General features: G+C 39.5%; 1 protein-coding gene across 1 annotated transcript in view; it reads right to left on the bottom strand.

The window, feature by feature from the left end:
- Positions 1-14,078, bottom strand: part of lama1 (laminin, alpha 1) — a 53,725-nt gene extending 39,647 nt beyond the window's left edge. Inside the window, exons 1-4 of the mRNA XM_066682706.1 lie at positions 13,990-14,078; positions 8,235-8,405; positions 7,785-7,897; positions 809-1,051 (exon numbers count right to left, since the gene is read on the bottom strand). Of these exons, the coding sequence (XP_066538803.1) occupies positions 809-1,051; positions 7,785-7,897; positions 8,235-8,405; positions 13,990-14,065 (603 nt within the window). The 5' untranslated portion in view covers positions 14,066-14,078. The remainder of the gene's footprint in view (positions 1-808; positions 1,052-7,784; positions 7,898-8,234; positions 8,406-13,989) is intronic.
- Between the last annotated feature and the right edge of the window lie 4,562 nt (positions 14,079-18,640).

Below are 18,640 nucleotides of genomic sequence, written 5' to 3'. Positions count from 1 at the left end.
GAGGCTACAACTGTGGAAGAACTGGTAGGTGCTGCTGCTTTTAATCTCCCTGGATATTGGTGATATACAGTTTATTTGTGTAGCCTACAAATTTACAGCTGCTGTAAAGCCTGATATTTGAGTCAGTGGAGTGGTTCTTGTTTCAGTGGCTCAGTGGGTTTAAAACTGGACTGCCACACTGAGAAATCATTGTCTATTGTTCCACAGCCAAGTCAGATCCTCTAGACTGGACTACTGCCAGACTAGCACTCACTGCATGGTCCCACAACCCCCCCCCCAAAAAAAAACACCCCCACAGCATTTTCCCATTCACAAAATCAAATTTCCCACAATTAGAACCATCTGAGCTCACTGGGTTTTCAAACGGTCAGAATAGGGTTCTCAAAACAGCACAGCAGCCATACTTTCAGTGAACCTACCACTAGGACGTTATGACTGTTCTCTCAGGACACTATTACACTCTTAGAAAACTATACTCAGGACTTATTTTGATGGTTCTCCTGCTCAAAAAATACACTAGTCAAAAGTTTGTAGACACATGTTCACCCAGTGCTTTCCACCTAAACATTCAAATGGTCAGATTAGACATTAGTTGATTTTCATCAAATAATTTGAGTAACATATACTCATTGTCAGAATATATCTCTGGATTTAGATGATGTCATGCAGCCCTTTGACAAAATTAATTACGTTTTTTTTTTTTTTAATTGTAAAAGCTGATCCAGGGCCAGCCATAAGTTAAGCATTTTACTTCTACAGCAATAACAGGAGTGGCCAGATTATCTAAGAGGAGTGTTTTGTTGCGAACCTCTCCATGTTCCAGAGGCACCAGGCGGGAGTAGTAGGAGGTGCAGATGACTTCTTCGTCTCTCTTGTAGGTTGGAGGTCCACGGCGAGGCGTGATGTTGTAGCGGGTCAGACACTCTGTGTCACTGATGGCATAGTACTGCCAGGGCTGGAAATCAATACCATCCAGAGAACGTTCCAGAATCCAGTTTCCTGGACGTGGAGAGTTAGCCGCCTTGATGATGATGTAAGCTACCTGGAAGATCTGTTAAAAAAATAAAAAAGCAAATACACACTTTAGTGTGTATTAGGCTACACAGCCTTTAGAAATGGGGCAGTTATTTCAGTTATTATCAGCTCAGAAGTTTTAATCTATAACATAAAATATTGTAGATATTAAAAGGGAACGTAAAGGAACTTCCGTATTCACCTATGGTCACAGAAATTGTCAAGTTTTAATGCTTTTTTTTAAAAGTTGCTCACACAATTTCTAAGAACTTAAATATTAATTTACTTTAGAATTTGGTTTCAAAATGTATTTAAAAATTTTTTGATGGCAAAGACCTACACATTGAATTGTAAGGCAAACTGATTTGACAATCCTCAGATTTATAAAAAGTATAAAAATGTAATATTTTATTTGTAATGTAATAGGTAAATAAAATATAACATTCAAAAATAGCTATATATTTATATATTTGTGATAATGTATACACCCGTGGTTCCTATTACCAAGTAGCCTGAGTCAATGGGTTTCTATATAATGTACCATTTTACATAAAAAAAACAACACTTTAATGATGAAGAAAATTGCTGAAACACTCTAAATAACCACTTTCTTAAATAGAATTTTTTAAACAATAAGTGGAATAGATTTTTTTTACAGCTTGAAGGTTGTTTCTTCAAACAAATCAAATCTGTGACTGTGTTTGCTGTGTTCCCATTGTGACCGTGCGAGCTGACAGAATAGCACTTGATTGAGCTGCTAGTGGGATGTAGTCTCTTCTTTGGGAAAGTTTCTTGCTGTTCTGAGTGCACCCCCATTTCTCTCTATCTGTCTCTCTATCTGGGTTTGCACCTCTCCTCTAACTCACACCTCAGTGTCTCCTTTGTTCATTCTGCTGATCTTGCAAAGGCAAATCGTCTCTGTCTTCCTTTCTCTCATCTGTCTCTCTTTCTTTTCCACCTTGTCTCTCCAATCCCTCACACAGAACAGGTTCCGACAGGCTCCCTGAACAAAACCCCTCTTTCATGACACCCCCTTCCTCAAAACCCCTGATGGGAAATCCAGGCCTTGTCCCTGACTTACTTCTCATTACTCCACAAAGTCTTCAAAACCTACTTCAGACTTGAGCACTCACTTTTCACTTTAAGCCAGGAACAGTTACACTGGCTATTCTTTAAATTTAAACATACTTGTGCTCATGCAAAATACAGATTTATTCACGTTACGTTGTGTAATTGATAATATTTAGAGCACTCTGCAAAGGCTTCATAAGGAAGAGGGAATGTTGAAATTGGAGCTGCTGTTTGCAACTAAAACACAGACGTGTTTGTGGTCTGAGAACAATGGATTCACCCCAAAAACGAGATAATCAGCATCATTGAATATATTTCGAATGACATGCGTTGCAAGAAGCAGAAATTGCACCAAACTTCTAATACTAAACTTTGGTGGTGTGAAAATATTTCCCTTCAGGACTTTGAATAATGGCAAATACACTCACTACATACAGAAAAATGACTGTATACGTCATAAGGCTTCTGTCCAAAGGCTCTACTGTATTCTTAACTATTGAAGAATTTAACAGCACTTAATCGCCATTTGAAAAGAGCTCAAAGCGAAAAATTAAACTACTGATCTATAGCTATTTCAGTGAGCTATAGCTGACAAAGACTCCGAAATACACCATGCATTTCTCTCACTTCCATTCCGAGAACTTTAAAACTACAGCACACATGCAGTGCATACAGACAACCAGAGAATTACACACTTTAATTGGCATTGGGCTTTCCCCTCCCCAAAGTCTGGGGGAATCCAAGCCCCAGTGCTGACCCCTGGAATGCAACAACAGGGGCTCAAGCTGTGCTAGCCAGATACTTTGGACTAATTGTTTTGGGATGAAAACACAGGCTTTAAATTCACAGTGGGCTTTCAACACCCGGTCTGCATCATGACTGTGTTTTATCCTATCCTCCGTTTGGCACTTTCTTTGATACCCTGGTGGTCCTGGAGCCCCATGTTTGCCAGCAGCTTAGCAATGTCAAGGTGATGAGACAAACAAACTCAGTAACATCCTCAGCCATGTCAGTACTGGTCCAGTGTCTGTTCGGGCAGAACGGGGCTGGAACTGAGCATTCTGAAGGACTTCCTTGAGATAAATGGGTAAGAAAGAAGGTGTTTTAACTACACACTTATGATCCGGTTTCCAGTCCCCTGTCATGACAAGATGTCTGAAGACTTGCAAAGTAGAAATCAAAGGAGTGGGTAATGTTTTATTAGAGGGTGCCGATTTAGTTCAGTTCTCAAACCAACAACCTCTGGCATGTTAATGACTTTCATACGGTAATCATATGTTGCTGTACTGACATATTCAAAGGTGGTTGCTATGGAAAATAACACAAAAGATATCAGAGGTACATGCAACTGCTCAGAGTGTATTAAATAAAAAACATGTTTTTAACAAGTATACACAATATCACAGTTGTTAAGCACTAGGTAGAGACTTGCGTGTCACATTTTGTTAAAAACTAGTTCCGTTGGGTTCCTTAAATATAAAAATAATATTTAAAAACAAGCTTAACTTAACAAAAAATGAATTAAGAACATTAAAGCAGGTCGTATTTAGACGTTATAGAGAGAATAAAAGCTAATGTTTCTCAAATTGTATTTTTCACACTGTTATCACGGTCCACCTCCTCCGATAAAATGAGACTTAACCTTGAGCAATAAAATATTTTGTCTTCAACAACAGACAAACATTCAAGGGTATCTGGTCCTATTCCAAGGCAAATGGATGAAATGTGTAATATCTCAGAGATAAAGCTGTAGCACCGGAGCCATCACATAGCTATTAACTCACCCTGCTATTTTTGCAGGGCCAGAAAACCCCAAAGCAAACAGTTATCTTTCAGGGAAAGGTGTGATAAAATATCATGCTCATCTGCTGACGTCTGCCATAGAATCCCTCAAGCAGGGAGCCGAGTGCTTGATCCAATTAACAGCACCAGGCCAAACAAACAGAAGAGGAAGCCATTTGGGAGTCTCTCATCCTGTTAGGCCCCCCATGTAACAGTCCACTGTAAACACACACTCTCTGCTGTCCAAACACCTACAGAGAGATCAGGCCAGCTGCATCTGCCCTCACAGACACATACTAACAACCTGTTCCCCAGATCCTCGAAAATGCTCTCAGCAGGGCTGTAAACACCGTGTGTTAAAACACCACTCACATAGGTGTCAAGAACACTGTCAGCCAGGCTTCCGGACTCTGCATCATCATGTCAGGGAAACACATGTTTTTAATCATTAAAAATCTATTTAACTGCAGAAATGTTCATCAAATAATTTCAGTGTTAGTCCTGTGCAAGTTTACAGATTTTTTTTTAATAATCTGTAGGAAGTTTAGAGAAAACGGAAGCACTTCCAGATGTACCCCTGGATGTGTCATGGATTCTTTTAGAATGACTGAGAAAGACTTATAACACCAAGAATGAATTTAAAATAAAATCATTATCAAGAATGCATCATATTTTCAAAGTGTAGATCAAATCTTAATATTGATCATTTCAGCAACTGGAAAAAAGTTTTTTTTGGACAATATTATTGAAATATTGAGTTGAACATCTACAAATATCTTTTGGTATAAATGCTTTATTGTTTGTCTAAATGATTCCAAACTATTTAATGCAAGTGTTTGAGTAATTCTGGTATGGAGATTAAATTTATACTTTTAAAAATAACAGGGATGGATACGCAGAAATAAAAAGGAAGTGTACATAATTATAAGCACATTACTGTTTTCTAACCACTGATGTTTGTAGCATTTTTAACTTATTTAGCAGCAGCCTTCACACGTCCAAACTCAGCATTTGTTTATCAACTGCATTTTTTTCCCCAAACCTGAATAATTAACCATTCACTTGCTTCAGGTGCTTCTATATTTGCTTTCTCGTGTAGCTTCTGCTAATCCTCTATGCATGCCCTCAGGCCCCAGGGTCTTGGTATGGCCTCTGTGACGCTGGCTTGCTTTGTCCTGGTCTGTATTGTGTCCACCCCCTCAGCACACCCTTCCCCCGCTCTCCCCAACTCAGACAAAAGCCTGACTCATCTTTACCCCAGATTAGCAAAATGCCTGTGGCTAAGTGCATCTCTTTTTATGTGGTTGAACTGAGCCTTAAATTCCAGCTCTGGGCTTGTGAATCCAAACCGACGCTAGCCCTATGCTAGCACATCTGCTAGCCTAACTATAGAGACCTAGATCTCCTCATAGTTGAATATGGTTTAGATAGAATACATATATAGGCAGTTTTGAAAATCAGTTACAGAAAATCAGTAATATTTACTTATTAACCAGTGTGGAAAGACTAGCAACTAGTTAATACATTTAAGTGGTGAATGTAAACTAGTACAAATATATGTTCCCACGTGGACACATACCATAACAGATCATGTCTAGATTACATTAAATTCCACTGGAATCAGTGAGGAGCTAAGCACATAAGGCATGGTTTTAGATTGGTCTTAGTGCCTAGCACTGGTGGGAATGCAGTTTGTCATAACGAGCTTAGTGACACAGAATATAATTGAAACAGGCTATGCACCCCTGTGATCTCACGGCCAACACACTGCCTATAAAATTAAATGTCCATGTACAATGCAACAGTTGTCTACTCTTGAAGACCAAAGAAATGTAGGCTGCAAAACCAGTGGCATACATCAGGACAGTGTAATTGTAACTATAAATTTTCAATTTTTTCCCGCTGATGGCTAGTTTGAATCCTAACACTCTAAGGTCATTGGAGCAACAGTGAAATTACTAGTCTGTTGTAATAAAAATCTATTCTACAGGGAATACGCTGGAGCAGGTCACAAATTGAAGCCAATCATTCCTCTCATATCTCTTCCCAATTCTTCATATCTATGCTAAAATCAGCAACCTAGCACCAACTGTCAAGAGTTACTAAAATAATGACCTCAGAAATTCTTATTCCCGTCCAGGTACAAATCTCTACCAATCATGAACCTGCCAATGCACAAATACTTTATAGAAATTGGAATTACATTTATCTGGATTCATATTACAGAGAAATAATATGAGAGACTGAGAGATCAAGTTTGTGATGTGGACCCAACAAACCTGCTTCAAAAGTAATTTAGCTAAAGATTTTGCCCAAATCAAAAAGACAACACCTGAAACACCTCATAGTTTAGAACCTTGCTCAGCAATATCTGATTAAACTAGCCCGGAGTACCACGTTACAGGAATCACGCTTCACATTTGAAGATTATGTTTGATGTACAATGACATTTAATATGGCTCCCCCAAATTGTGCAGTTTTGTGGATGATAGGCAAATAATGGCCATTCTCAGTTCCATCATCACAACTACACTGTGGCTTCTTTACATAAAGAGAAAACCCTAGCTTGTCTAGTTATAATAATGCCCTCAACCTCACAGACAAATATGCAGACAGGGGTACGAGGTAAGGTAACTGAACTGGTGCTGGGCTGCAGCAGCAGGTGTGCTCATGGCTTTAAGGTAAGCTAAAGGGCCTGGTGCAGCTGCTGAAAGTCAGTCGTTTGAGATGATGAGAAGGTAACGGACTGTTGTGTGTTTCCTGCCCCAGGGTTTGATTTCAGCAGAGCCTTTAGGACTGTAGCTGCTGACAGCCAGTTAGAGGTTGAAATGGCAGTAAAGGTTAAAATGACAGTGGGGGTATCAGGTTGCACAGCTGTATGCAGAAGTTTGAAAATCCCTGGTCAAATTACACCTCTGGATTTTCTAAGTTGAAATAAGTCAAACCAGCTTTTATAAGGAAAACCAAATACAAATGTGGTATGTAGGTTCCCCTCACAGCGGCAGAGTTTAATTTACTTTTACAGCGCAGTCCTGAAATCAAGGTTGAGGTGGGGAGGTGCTGGTTTCCTTCCCTTCTTCTAATGTAACATAGTAGAGTTTCAGCAGTGCTGAACCTGGAGTAGAAATGACAGAGGCTCTGTTTTCCCTATTATAAGTCAGTGGAGCAGCACAATGATTCTGAAGCTGTAATTTTAAGGTGTAATTTAAGGAGTAAAACATATAAGTTAAAACTGAGCCTTAATGTATTCATGCGTTACATAAAAAGCTTTTTGCTTTCAAATATGTTAAATTCATTCATTGCCTGTAAGCACTTCCGGTTCAGGGTTGCGGTGGGTCCACACCCTGGAATCCTTCACAGGGCGACACACACTCACACCTATGGACACTTTTGAGTGGCCAATCCACCTGTGTGTTTTTGGACTGGGGGAGGAAACCAGAGCAACCATAGGAAACCAACGTGAACACAGAGAGAACACACTCCTCTCAGACAGACACCTGGAGTGGGACTTGAACCCACAACCTCCAGGTCCCTTGTAAGCAAATAAATTGTTATTAAAATGTTTAAAATATAAAAACCATGTAGAACCTGATGTATTCTTAAATGTGCCATTTGACCAGGGGTGATCAAACCTTTGCTTATGACTCTACCATTCTGGTGATATTTACAGCTTGTGGTAACAAAGTGCTAAAGCAGAACTTTAGTAGCTCTAGACTCCAGTGACTAGTCCAATTGTTTCGACATTCCTGAAGACTGAAATGGAACCAGATGCTATTTCACTCACACATATGTTAAAACAACATGTATCACCCAATGGGTCTGAGAGCTGTTGTCGTTCTTGCCAAATCAAGTGTATCTTTTGTATCTCAGATATCTTGGGATGCTCCTAAAGAAATGTGAGGTGCTTGAGGCTCTACCTGACGTAGATCCAGTGTAATGGTGACCCAGTGAAACAGGCGCCCGTTCTTGATGCTGGGACTCTGCCACCACTGATTGGTGCCATCGATAGCGTTGGTAATGGGATGTCTCTCTGTTCAAACAGAAACATGCTTTACTGTAACAAAAAGAGTGATAAACTGCATAGTGCATCCTTGGTGGGTGCAATTATGACTTGAAAATACAGTCCTGAAAGCTTCTGAAATGGCACAATCCATCAGTCTATAGAAAAGGGTCAGAAGAATTCAACTGTTTAAGTGGAATGATCTTGACACACCATAAATCAGGTAATGAATTAGACTGTGAAAAGACCACAGCTCAAGCCTGTGACTCAGAGGCTCTGTCTGTAAGGTATAAATCACGTCTGGAAATGCAGCTTCTGGGGATTGAGACTAAACGTTTCAGATCTGAGAGACTCTAAGAGTTTGCACCTTTGGGGTTTGCACTGTTAGCATCACACAGCCGGCACTGAGGGTCACGGATGCGTCTTCCAGGGACATGTTCCACCAGCTTGCAGTACATCTCAGGAGCAGGGTCTCCGCATGTGGCATTGGTTGTGATTTCAGAATTGCTGGCCAGGTTTAGAATTGCAGGAAAGAGACCTAGAGCATGAAAAAAAAGATAGGGCTGTTAAATGGCAAGCAATTTGAAAGTCAAAACTCCTGTTATCAGGTGAAAAGGAATAGGCACTTTTCAGATGCAAAGCACCTCATGGTAATGGCTTGTAACTGACTCACACACTCAGATGCTCACTCACTCAATCACATTTAACAAAACGTCACAAATGGGGCACTGTTAAGACGGTCAAAGAAATGATATTTATCTTTGTTTCCTTCTTTACAGGGGTGAGAAATATAGCAAAAATAATTAGTAGTGGGATAATTTTGGTCTAGAAGAGGGTAGAAAACATAATATTATGATATTTCCTATTACAGATGGTTTATTACATTGAAAAAGAGAAGGAATGGTGGTGTCATATTTTAAAAATACATTCAAGTTCCTAGAATACAGTGATTTTATATGATTTTTTTTTGCCACTCTAACATGTCCTTGGTCAGTGTTTTTAACTCATAAGATCATGTCATGTATCACAAAAATTATATGAATTTCTATATTGCCCACACCTTCCTTATAACTGAACACCCATATTCTTGGACACCATGTTTGTTCCCCACGGACAAATGAAGACAATAGACAATGCTTCTAGGAGGAAAGAAGCAGGGTCTGACCAAAAATCCTTCAAACCTTTTACAATGGATTAGGTTTAAACCCAGCAATTCAGCAATTCTAATTGGAAACAGCCTTCTCCCGGAATCAGTCAGCACACATCCTCTACTTTTCAATTTTCTGCCCCTCCCTTCCTCCCCCTCCCCACATGGCCGGCCTTTGAAGAGTGACCCCCGGCATCCACCCACACGTTTGCACACAGCCATTGATGACCCAAATGACTATGTCTTAGGCAATTGACAATGGCAGCCACCCATTCATGTGAGCGAGCCTTTTTGGTGTCTGGAGATAACCCCCATCCCTTTCTAGTCTTGACCACTCATTACTGCCAGCAAAGGCCACAGGCTTAAAAAAGCAATTCCTCCCAGCAAGTCATGTGCATTTAAAGCAGGATTGTAGCACACGCTGGACACAATGTTCAAAACAACGTAAGGGAAGCTAATACCATACAAGCTAAAGGAAGTGGTGAACTGTTCTAACACAGAGAAAGTTTTTCTAAATGTCCCCTTAAATAGTTGCCGTTTGAGTAAAATGCCAGCATTCGAGCTTAGAGCAAGATAAAGTGTCAGACATTCACCTCCGCTGAAACTAAAACCATAAAAGGAAGGTGTATTACTCACACTGAACTTTGGAAGACACCTACAGAGGATCATTTTCTATCTCAGACCCCAAAGGGCTTACTCAGCAACAAAACCAGACTGTGAACGTGCTGCTGTAGAGTGGAGCAGACTTCAAAGGGCCTGTATATGAGGGACTATCCTAAATGAAAGGATACACCTGGGCTGTGCTAATTTGCATGTTATAGACAGACCAGCTAGAGACTGACCAGGGGTTTTTCTTATTCTGTATATATCTATTCATCGGGGTGAAAATCTAGTTATCAATGCTTTGCTTGGTAAGAGGAGTTTAAATGATGTATTTTTACATTTCTGCATAAATTTAAGATATAAATATCCATGCAGAGTGGCTCCATTCTAGAGAATCCCATTGAGCCAGCATTAAAAGTTATTTAAAAGTTATTATTCAAAGATATCACAGAAAAATATATATATATTTTACACATTTACTTGTTGTTTCTTCTGAATGTTTAAAATTTTTAGATTTTTATAAAATGTATATAATTTAAACAAGAAATTAAACATATTATTGAATTAATATCAATAAAAATGTAATTTTATTGCAATAGTGTGCTCTTGAAATTAATAAAATTAGTTTTCAGTATTTTTTATATCGCCAAGAATATCGTTATTGCAAAGAAAATGTGAAATATTGTGATATTATTGTAGGGAAATATCGCCCACCCCTAATATATATATATATATATATATATATATATATATATATATATATATATATATATATATATCTTAATTACACATATAACTTCAGAGGGTTCTGATCAAACATTATGACCCCTGGTTTCTATCGCCATCAGTGTAAAGAAAGCAGAGTTGGAATGTTTCTCTAAAATGCAGAATAGCACCTCAAGCAACTCTAAACAACTGTGTTTACATCTCAGTGCATCCCAAAATTCAATTACACTAGGCAGCAATTTGGACTTCCCCTTTAATTTCAGTATAAAGTGAGCAATTCATTCTGTAGAGCTTTATGTAACAAAGCAAACATTTCATATTTATTACATATTACCTTTTTAAAATTTCTTTTAAAAGCGCTTCTTTTAAATGAAAGAAATTAATCAACATGTCCACAGCTTCTTAATCTGTGTTCCCTGCCCCGACTATTCCGAGAGACCACTTTAAGCGGTTCCTACAGAGTCTAATTTACTGACCAAATAACTGCCTTTCCCAGAGGCTTTGTTTACAGCCTTTGTTCAACTCGGTAGATTTTAACACCCCAGTGTTGTTTCAGCTGTCCTTAAAGTTGAATTTACAGTACACCCCTGCATCACCTGTCATGCTCGCTGTCGAGCATTTCCACAATCGACAATAAGAAAAGTTTGGAAGGAAATAATAAAAAATAAAAAAAAGTCAGAGTAGCATTATGTAGGGATGAGTCTATAGACCCCCACACTCTCCCCACTCTACAGCCCACACAGAGGAGCATTCTTCTGTGAGGAAACTGGGGTCAGGCTTCAGTGGGACACAATGTTTGAACAACAGCATCCCCATGATTGACTGCTCCAGACCAAAGCAGATCGCAAAGGTTAGCTCATCACAGTGGCCCAGGATTACAGCGGCTAATTCTGCTGGGCTTTCAGTCATCTTTGGAATGTCACTTGTCTGTGAACACAAAAAGTGCTTTTCAGCAGATCAATACCTGATACGATCTTCAATCGCAAAGTCAAACTGCAAAGTAACAAAGTTAGTCAAGTTCTCCCTTAGAAACTATAAGGTAGGGAACAAACAAACGTCAACATGGAACACATGGAAACAACTGATAAAGTACAGAGCGTCACTTTGTGCAAACTACTTACCATTTTTTAATGGACCTAACAAAACTGATATATGTAAATGACCTCTATTTTAACTGGTTGCCCAGTGTTGTGCCTCATTCAAAAAGCAGTCCAGGCTGCAACAAATTTATAACATCACCATGAACAGAGGCTTAACTGTTTCAGGCTAAATGTGTTAGTAAGTAAAGGTGCTGTTGTCTGTTGTGTCACATAGACTAAGCTTTCACAATGTGCTATTTTTTACAGCTTATATTCAACAAGGCCCAAGGTACTTAAAATAACACACACTACTTTAAACGCTTCAAAAAGGCGAGGAAGGTTTGGTTTAACAGGATCAGGGTCTTTTTAGTCTAACGTCTAGACGTAATCAAATATAACAATGCAACAGTCCTGGAGAATGTGATTCAATCAGTGTGAGGTTTTATCTCCAGAGATAAAGCATGGCCCTGTTAATACAATCCTAGTCAAAACTAGACCTGAATCACCCTTAAAGAACTGTTTTCCATCAAATTATTGCCACAGGGCAATCGGAGAACTCTGAGAAACAGAGCGTTTAGGGCTTCTTACTCATCTAAAGAAAGTGTATGTGCTCACTGGCTGAGCACAAATCTGCAGCAGATCACACTCATGAAAAAAAAAAGCTGGATTATCCTACAGTACACTAGGCAGAGTAGTCACATTGCCTTTGGTGGCTTTGGGATCAAATATGGAATATATACTCAATAAGCCGTTGGGAATAGGAGGGCTTTGTGTAGCTCTAGATGAAAGTGGCGTCTATGATAACAGTATTCACTTCAAAGCACTCAACAGTTACCAGCCACTCTTGCTGATCAGACCTGATAGCTGGTATTCGGTCTGGATTGTTTCTCTTTCTCTCTAAGGGGAAGAGCGCTACCACACCACAGCTATAATCCCATTAGTGCTGTTAACCTCACAAGTCAGTATATGGTAACTACATTAGCTGCTGAGAGATCTTGTTAATGTGACAATGCTGATGGGTGCAGGCTGGGCATATTAACGTTCACTAATTTGATGCTGGGTCTCTGGGGTTGAGTTCTTTGTTATAGGAGGCTACACTTTATGTGGTCCTGTGGTCATTAAAATGCATGCCAGAGCTTAATGGTAACTACACTGCCGAGGTTAACAAACAGCAAAGTAGACAATGCAGCCCTCTCAATCCTGCAAAACCTGTGTTTAAATTAGGTTTTCTTTCCCTTCACAAAAGCTTATACTTCTTTTATTTCTTTCCATGAATTCAGCGCAGCCAAAAAGTGCTGCAACAGCCACAGGATAATGTGGCCTTGTGTCTTTGAGATGAGGACACCTCTCCGTGTTGCCACGGCTTTTCATCAGCACTGAGGGTTCAGTGTCAGCCATAACCATTTAATTTCGATGGACGGCAAGAATGTGGCTTCTGCAAACACATTTTAAACACCCCCTCAGTTGAAAATCAAGGTTAAAACTTGTTAACTTGTCCATGTGTTGTTTTTTATGTAATACATGAAGTAAACGCACAAAGTTTGCAATCCAATAAACCAAACGCTGACTATATCTGCTGTTTTCCAAAGACAGTCTCAATCCACAGATTCACAGAGCCAAGGTTTCTTACATCATAAACCTAAGGAACCAATCTCGTCAACTTTTGGGTCGCGACAGGTGAGTGGCCAAGGGGTAAATGGAGATTAGAGACATATTCATTGTTACATATTCACAGAGCCGCGAAAGAAGGCAAAGATGTAGAGTTTAAAAGAAAAATCTATCTTTCTAATGAACAGAGATGAGTTTCTAAGCGTTGAATAGAGGTCTATAGGGAATCTGTAAGAGTTTTAGGATCAGTTATAGTGCGAAATATATCCACTCAAATAAAAAAAAAAAACACTAAAAAATGACCAAGGCCTTATATTTTCCTTTTTTTGCCCATTCATTGGAAACTTTTGGTGTGTTTTATCAACTCAGTCTTTATAAGGTTCATTCAGCCCACATTTTAGACATTTGTAGCAAAATAAATATGTTTGTGTGAGTGTATGTCTGAATAAATGTGAAAAATGGATGTATTTATTAAATACTTGTACATTAAAGAGTTTAAGAGTTGTGTGTAATCTTAAAACGAATTACTGTGGCTCGTAAAATACACTTCATTACAATAAATGCCCATAAACATAAATACAGTAAATTAAATTAAATATTTATGCCAAAAAAAAGTTTGGTTCCAGTTTTTTTTTTTCTGTAATGACTCTAAAGAAAACTATAACACTACAGGCTTTCATGAGGAGAGGTTTGGAAATAGATAAACGAACACACTGATATGTGAGTAGAAAAAGAAAATTAAATGCTTACAGAACAGACTGAGTCACGTTAATATTTAATTTTATCAAGTGCCTAAAACCTCTGCACATTAACGGACATGTAACGGCCAAAGGTTGCGCCAAATAACATAAAACACACCATATATTGTGAAATACAGTCTTTTTGAGGGGGTTCCGTGCGCTGTGTGGACACTGAGAGAAAGTGCAGAGTCAAAAGTGGAAGAATTATTTCCAGCTCACCTCTTTGCTGGCACTCGACGGAGGATGCCCACAGCAACAGCAGAACAACGAGCTTCATCTCTCCTACAACAGCCATGAAATGGGAGAAACAAATCTTTTTCACTATAGGACTTTTGCTGTTGGGAGAATTCACTTGCTTTTCTCAAAAATTATATTTATTCTGCCCATAGTACTCAATACGACGTTTTACTTTCTTTCTCTCTCTCTCTCACTCTCTCTCTGCTCCAACTTTTGTCTCAACTTTTCATTCTGTCCCGCTCCAAAGTGCCCGACTGGAATCTACCATTTTGTGGAAAACGAGAGAGGGGGGTACAGTCTCCTCGCACCCCCGCCCCCACTCACCCCAACCAATGGATTGATCCTCTGCGCTTCACTGAGGTTCCGCTATTAACCGTTAACCAGTTCATTAACGCATTTTGTTACATTACCCAATTAATATCCAACTCTGAAAACCGCATGTCCTCTGAGCCTACTTTTGAACAAAGCCAATGTTCCCAGAATACAAAGTGTGGTTGGTTAATTATGTCAATTCAGTGCTGCAAAATAGGTACATGTTACACACGATAAAAATTAAATAAATAATAATAATAATATTTTTTATAAAATAATTAATTATTATTATTATTATTATTATTATTATTATTATTATTATTATTATTATTATTATAAAAAGGAAGACAGAAAGAAAGAAAACCCATTTTCTAAATGAGTTTTTCATTGTAAACAAAATTACAAATTAAGAGTCCAAATTAATGAATAACCCTGAGCTGGGTGCATATTTTACTTTAAAGCTGCCAGAACATGTTCTGCACCATATTCTTTACTTCACAAATGGACATTAACCTATAAGCCGCGTCCAATTTATCACTGAATAATACCATATAAAGAGAATGCAAAAAACTCTGTCACACTTCCTTCAGAAGTGAATGTATTAGTGCAGTGTTTATTTATAGAAACATGAGATTCCAGCAACAGTGTTTTTGTTGTTAGAGCTAATAATTTAGCATTGTTTGCTAAATGTAGACAGTGCACATAAAATATTCAGATAGATTGATTTATTATTTATTTTTATTATTTTTATTTTTTTATTTATTATTTTATTTATTTTTATTATTGATTTATTATTATTTATTATTATTTATTCATTATTTATTTAAACAAATTACTTACATTTCATTTCATTCAGTTTTACAACGAACGCTGAGACATATTTTGGGTCTTCTGCTCTACCTCCACCTAGTGGGCAGAGATCGAGCTGGTCAAGTCAACAGAGTCTTATTTCTCATTCTCAGTGTCATTTTTCTGATTCATTCCATTTCTTCTTCTTCTTTTTTTTAATTAATTTTTTTTTTTTTCATTTTGCTTAGTCATGGAAATTGGTTAACTTAATGTAAATGAGTGTCTTACCCTAAAATAAAATAACCCTAATTTTTAATCATATTTGGTCATTCACTGATCTTACTAAAAGATTATGAGTTTTATTGAAAAGTGGGAAATTCCTGGAAAGCCAAGCAGGGACTATCTGCCAATGTTTCTAAAGTTACAGCACACAGCAACCATCAGGGGGCAGACGAGTGTCTCTTTACAGTAATACAATCGAGGTGTTCTCTCTGTGTTTTAAGGTTTGGTTTCAGCTAGGATTGCCAGAGAGATCTGGTTCTGATGAGCAGTGATTGTGGGGTTGAGCACAGTGCAGTTTGACTCTGAACACTCATGAAGTCTGTGTGTCTAAAAGGGAAAGTCAGACTGAGTGTGAATTCTGTTTCCCAGGATCTGAGACCTGAATGTCAGCCCCCTTTGAAGTATCTCTCTTTGGAAGTTTTGCATAAAAAGTCCCTCTTGGGGAACCAGAGCAAAGCACATTATTCTGCATTGTGTGCAAACATTTAACTTTTGCAGCCACAATATTTTTATTAATTCCCACAATGTACAAGTCATTCTTCTGATCCTTTAAATCGTGCACAAATATTTTCATATATGTCACTTTGTTTTCTTAATTGTTCCCTCAATTTATAAATTATTCTCTCATTTCATTGAATTGCAATGTCTTTTCAACACATTTGGTTTGAATTTGAGCAACCAGCGTGATTCTAAACTACCTGTACCTGACTTCACTAATGCTCTCATGGTTGCATGTGAAGTATATTCAAATGAAGTATAATTTATGTCCACATATGCATATGTTATTAAGTGGGTGCAGTACATAGAATGACCCATTGTTCATATTTTTGCCTCTATAGGGGTTTTGTCTCTGTGAATGGGATGTTGGGAAAGCTTTCCTGGAGGTAGCAAGAGAGGATGTCCTTATAGGTTATCTCTTTTTACCAGGACAGGAAATGAAGTAAACACAAGCCATAGTATTCACCACATGTTGACATTCATTCAGTCATTATCTATAAGCGCAAGGCAGTAACACACCCTGGAGGGGGCGCCAGTCCTTCACAGGACAACACACACACAGACACTTTTGAGTCACCAATCCACCTACCAACGTGTGTTTTGGACTGTGGGAAGAAACCGGAGCACCCGGAGGAAACCCACGCAGACACAGGGAAAACACACCACACTCCTCACAGACAGTCACCCGAAGGAAACCCACGCAGACACAGAGAGAACACATCACACTCCTCACAGACAGTCACCCGGAGGAAACCCACGCAGACACAGAGAGAACACACCACACTCCTCACAGACAGTCACCTGGAGCAGGACTCGAACCCACAACCTCCAGGTCCCTGGAGCTGTGTACCTGTTGCGCCACAGTGCTGCTCCATATGTTGACACATGCAAGTTAACATGGGAGAGGGCATTTGCTACACTTCTCAACAAGCTTTCCATTTGGGCTTGTTAAGATGCTGTTCTTTTCATTGTAATAAACCTGATTATTTTGCAACGAATGAATGGCATCTTCTTCAAAATACTGAGAATAAACAACACATGCCATCAATTCTTCCCAGAAATGTTCTGATATCTTCAGTAAAGCCTCTGCAGAAGAGGAAAAGCTGTTACTGCAGCAAAAGTGGGGACAAATGTATTAACACTATACAACCAGCATTAGGAACTCAAACTGAATGACCTCTCACAGAACAAACAACTCTCTTCAGCTGTTTCAGAACACAGGTACATTAAGTAAATGTACATTTTATTGTGTTCACTGTGAGCAGAGGAGTTCCCGTGCAGCAGCATACAGGGGAAGAGCATTTGTGTTGGGTCAAGGGCTAGTGTAAACAAGCCCAGTAACAGCCTCTCTACGTTAACATGCAAGCTATCACACGTTTTTTTTTTTTGTTACTGCAGGGAACATCAATATCTCCATCTTTGACGCAACCACATCCAGCACATCCTCATTTTCTTCTGGGTGGAACAGGGCTTCAAAACCCCAGAACTCTAATGGAAGAGATGAAGTCGAACACTGAACCTCCATTAAGCAGGAGAAGCAGCTGAAGCCCATTTGCAGATGCTGAAGGCTGGCAGTGTTCTCCAGGCCCACCTGGCAGAGAGCGCACTGGCCATTTGGCTGCTTGGAGCAGTAATGGACCCCCAGCCTCCAGCTGCTCCTCCTCTGCCTGAGCGAGGCTTTGGAATGCCAAAGAAGCACAGAGCGGCCAATCACAGCCAGGCACAGGAGACGGGAAAAATGATGAAAGTGATGAGAAGCTGCAGGTGACACATAATTGGGGGATAATGTGGGGAATGAGCCAGAAAAAATAGTTAGAGAAAACTGCGTATGTGTGTAGATAGATAGATAGAGACTGAGTAAGGCACATAACCCCCAACTGTTCAGTAGGCACCCAGGCGGCTGCCCACCATTTTGTGTGGGTATGTTCACTGCCCTTAGTCTCTAGTCTCCAAGGGGGCAGTCGTGGCCTGGTGGTTAGGGAACTGGGCTTGTAACCAGAAGCCGCCATGTTATGACTGAAGTAATCTTTGAGCAAGGCACATAACCACCAACTGCGATGCTCTACGCATGTGAGCTCAATGCCCCTAGTGTTCACTATTCATTCATTCATTATCTGTAAGCGCTTATCCTGTTCAGCATTGTGGTGGGTCCAGAGCCTACCTGGAATCACTGGGCGCAAGACAGGAACAAACGCTGGAGGGGGCGCCAGTCCTTCACAGGGCAACATTCACTCACACACTCACACATGGACACTTTTGAGTCACCAATCCACCTACCAACATGTGTTTTTGGACTGTGGGAGGAAACCAGAGCACGTGGAGGAAACCCACGCGGACACAGGGAGAACACACCGCACTCCTCACAGGCAGTCACCCGGAGGAAACCCACGCGGACACAGGGAGAACACAACAAATGTGTGTTTTATAGTAGCATGGATTGGGCTAAATGAAGAGAACAAATTCCTCTGTGTGCATACACAGTGGCCAATAAAGTGATTCTAATTCTAATTCTAGTGTGTTTGTGCGTATGGGTTTCGCGATAATAGACAGGTTAAATGCAGAGTCCATATTTCATTGTGCTATTCATTGTAATGATGTTAAAATCCTGTTCCACCTGTTACAGGTTCCCAGTCCAGGTCCAGACACATACGTACGCTGACCTACTGTCTCAACAAGTTCAGCACACTGGCAGCGTAATAGTTATTTCCGGCCTGTGTGAATGAGTGTGTGTGTGTGTGTGTGTGTGTCGCTT

The sequence above is a fragment of the Hoplias malabaricus genome, chromosome 10, assembly GCF_029633855.1.
Source record: "Hoplias malabaricus isolate fHopMal1 chromosome 10, fHopMal1.hap1, whole genome shotgun sequence".
NCBI lineage: Eukaryota > Metazoa > Chordata > Actinopteri > Characiformes > Erythrinidae > Hoplias > Hoplias malabaricus.
This window is presented reverse-complemented; position numbering and strand designations above follow the sequence as displayed.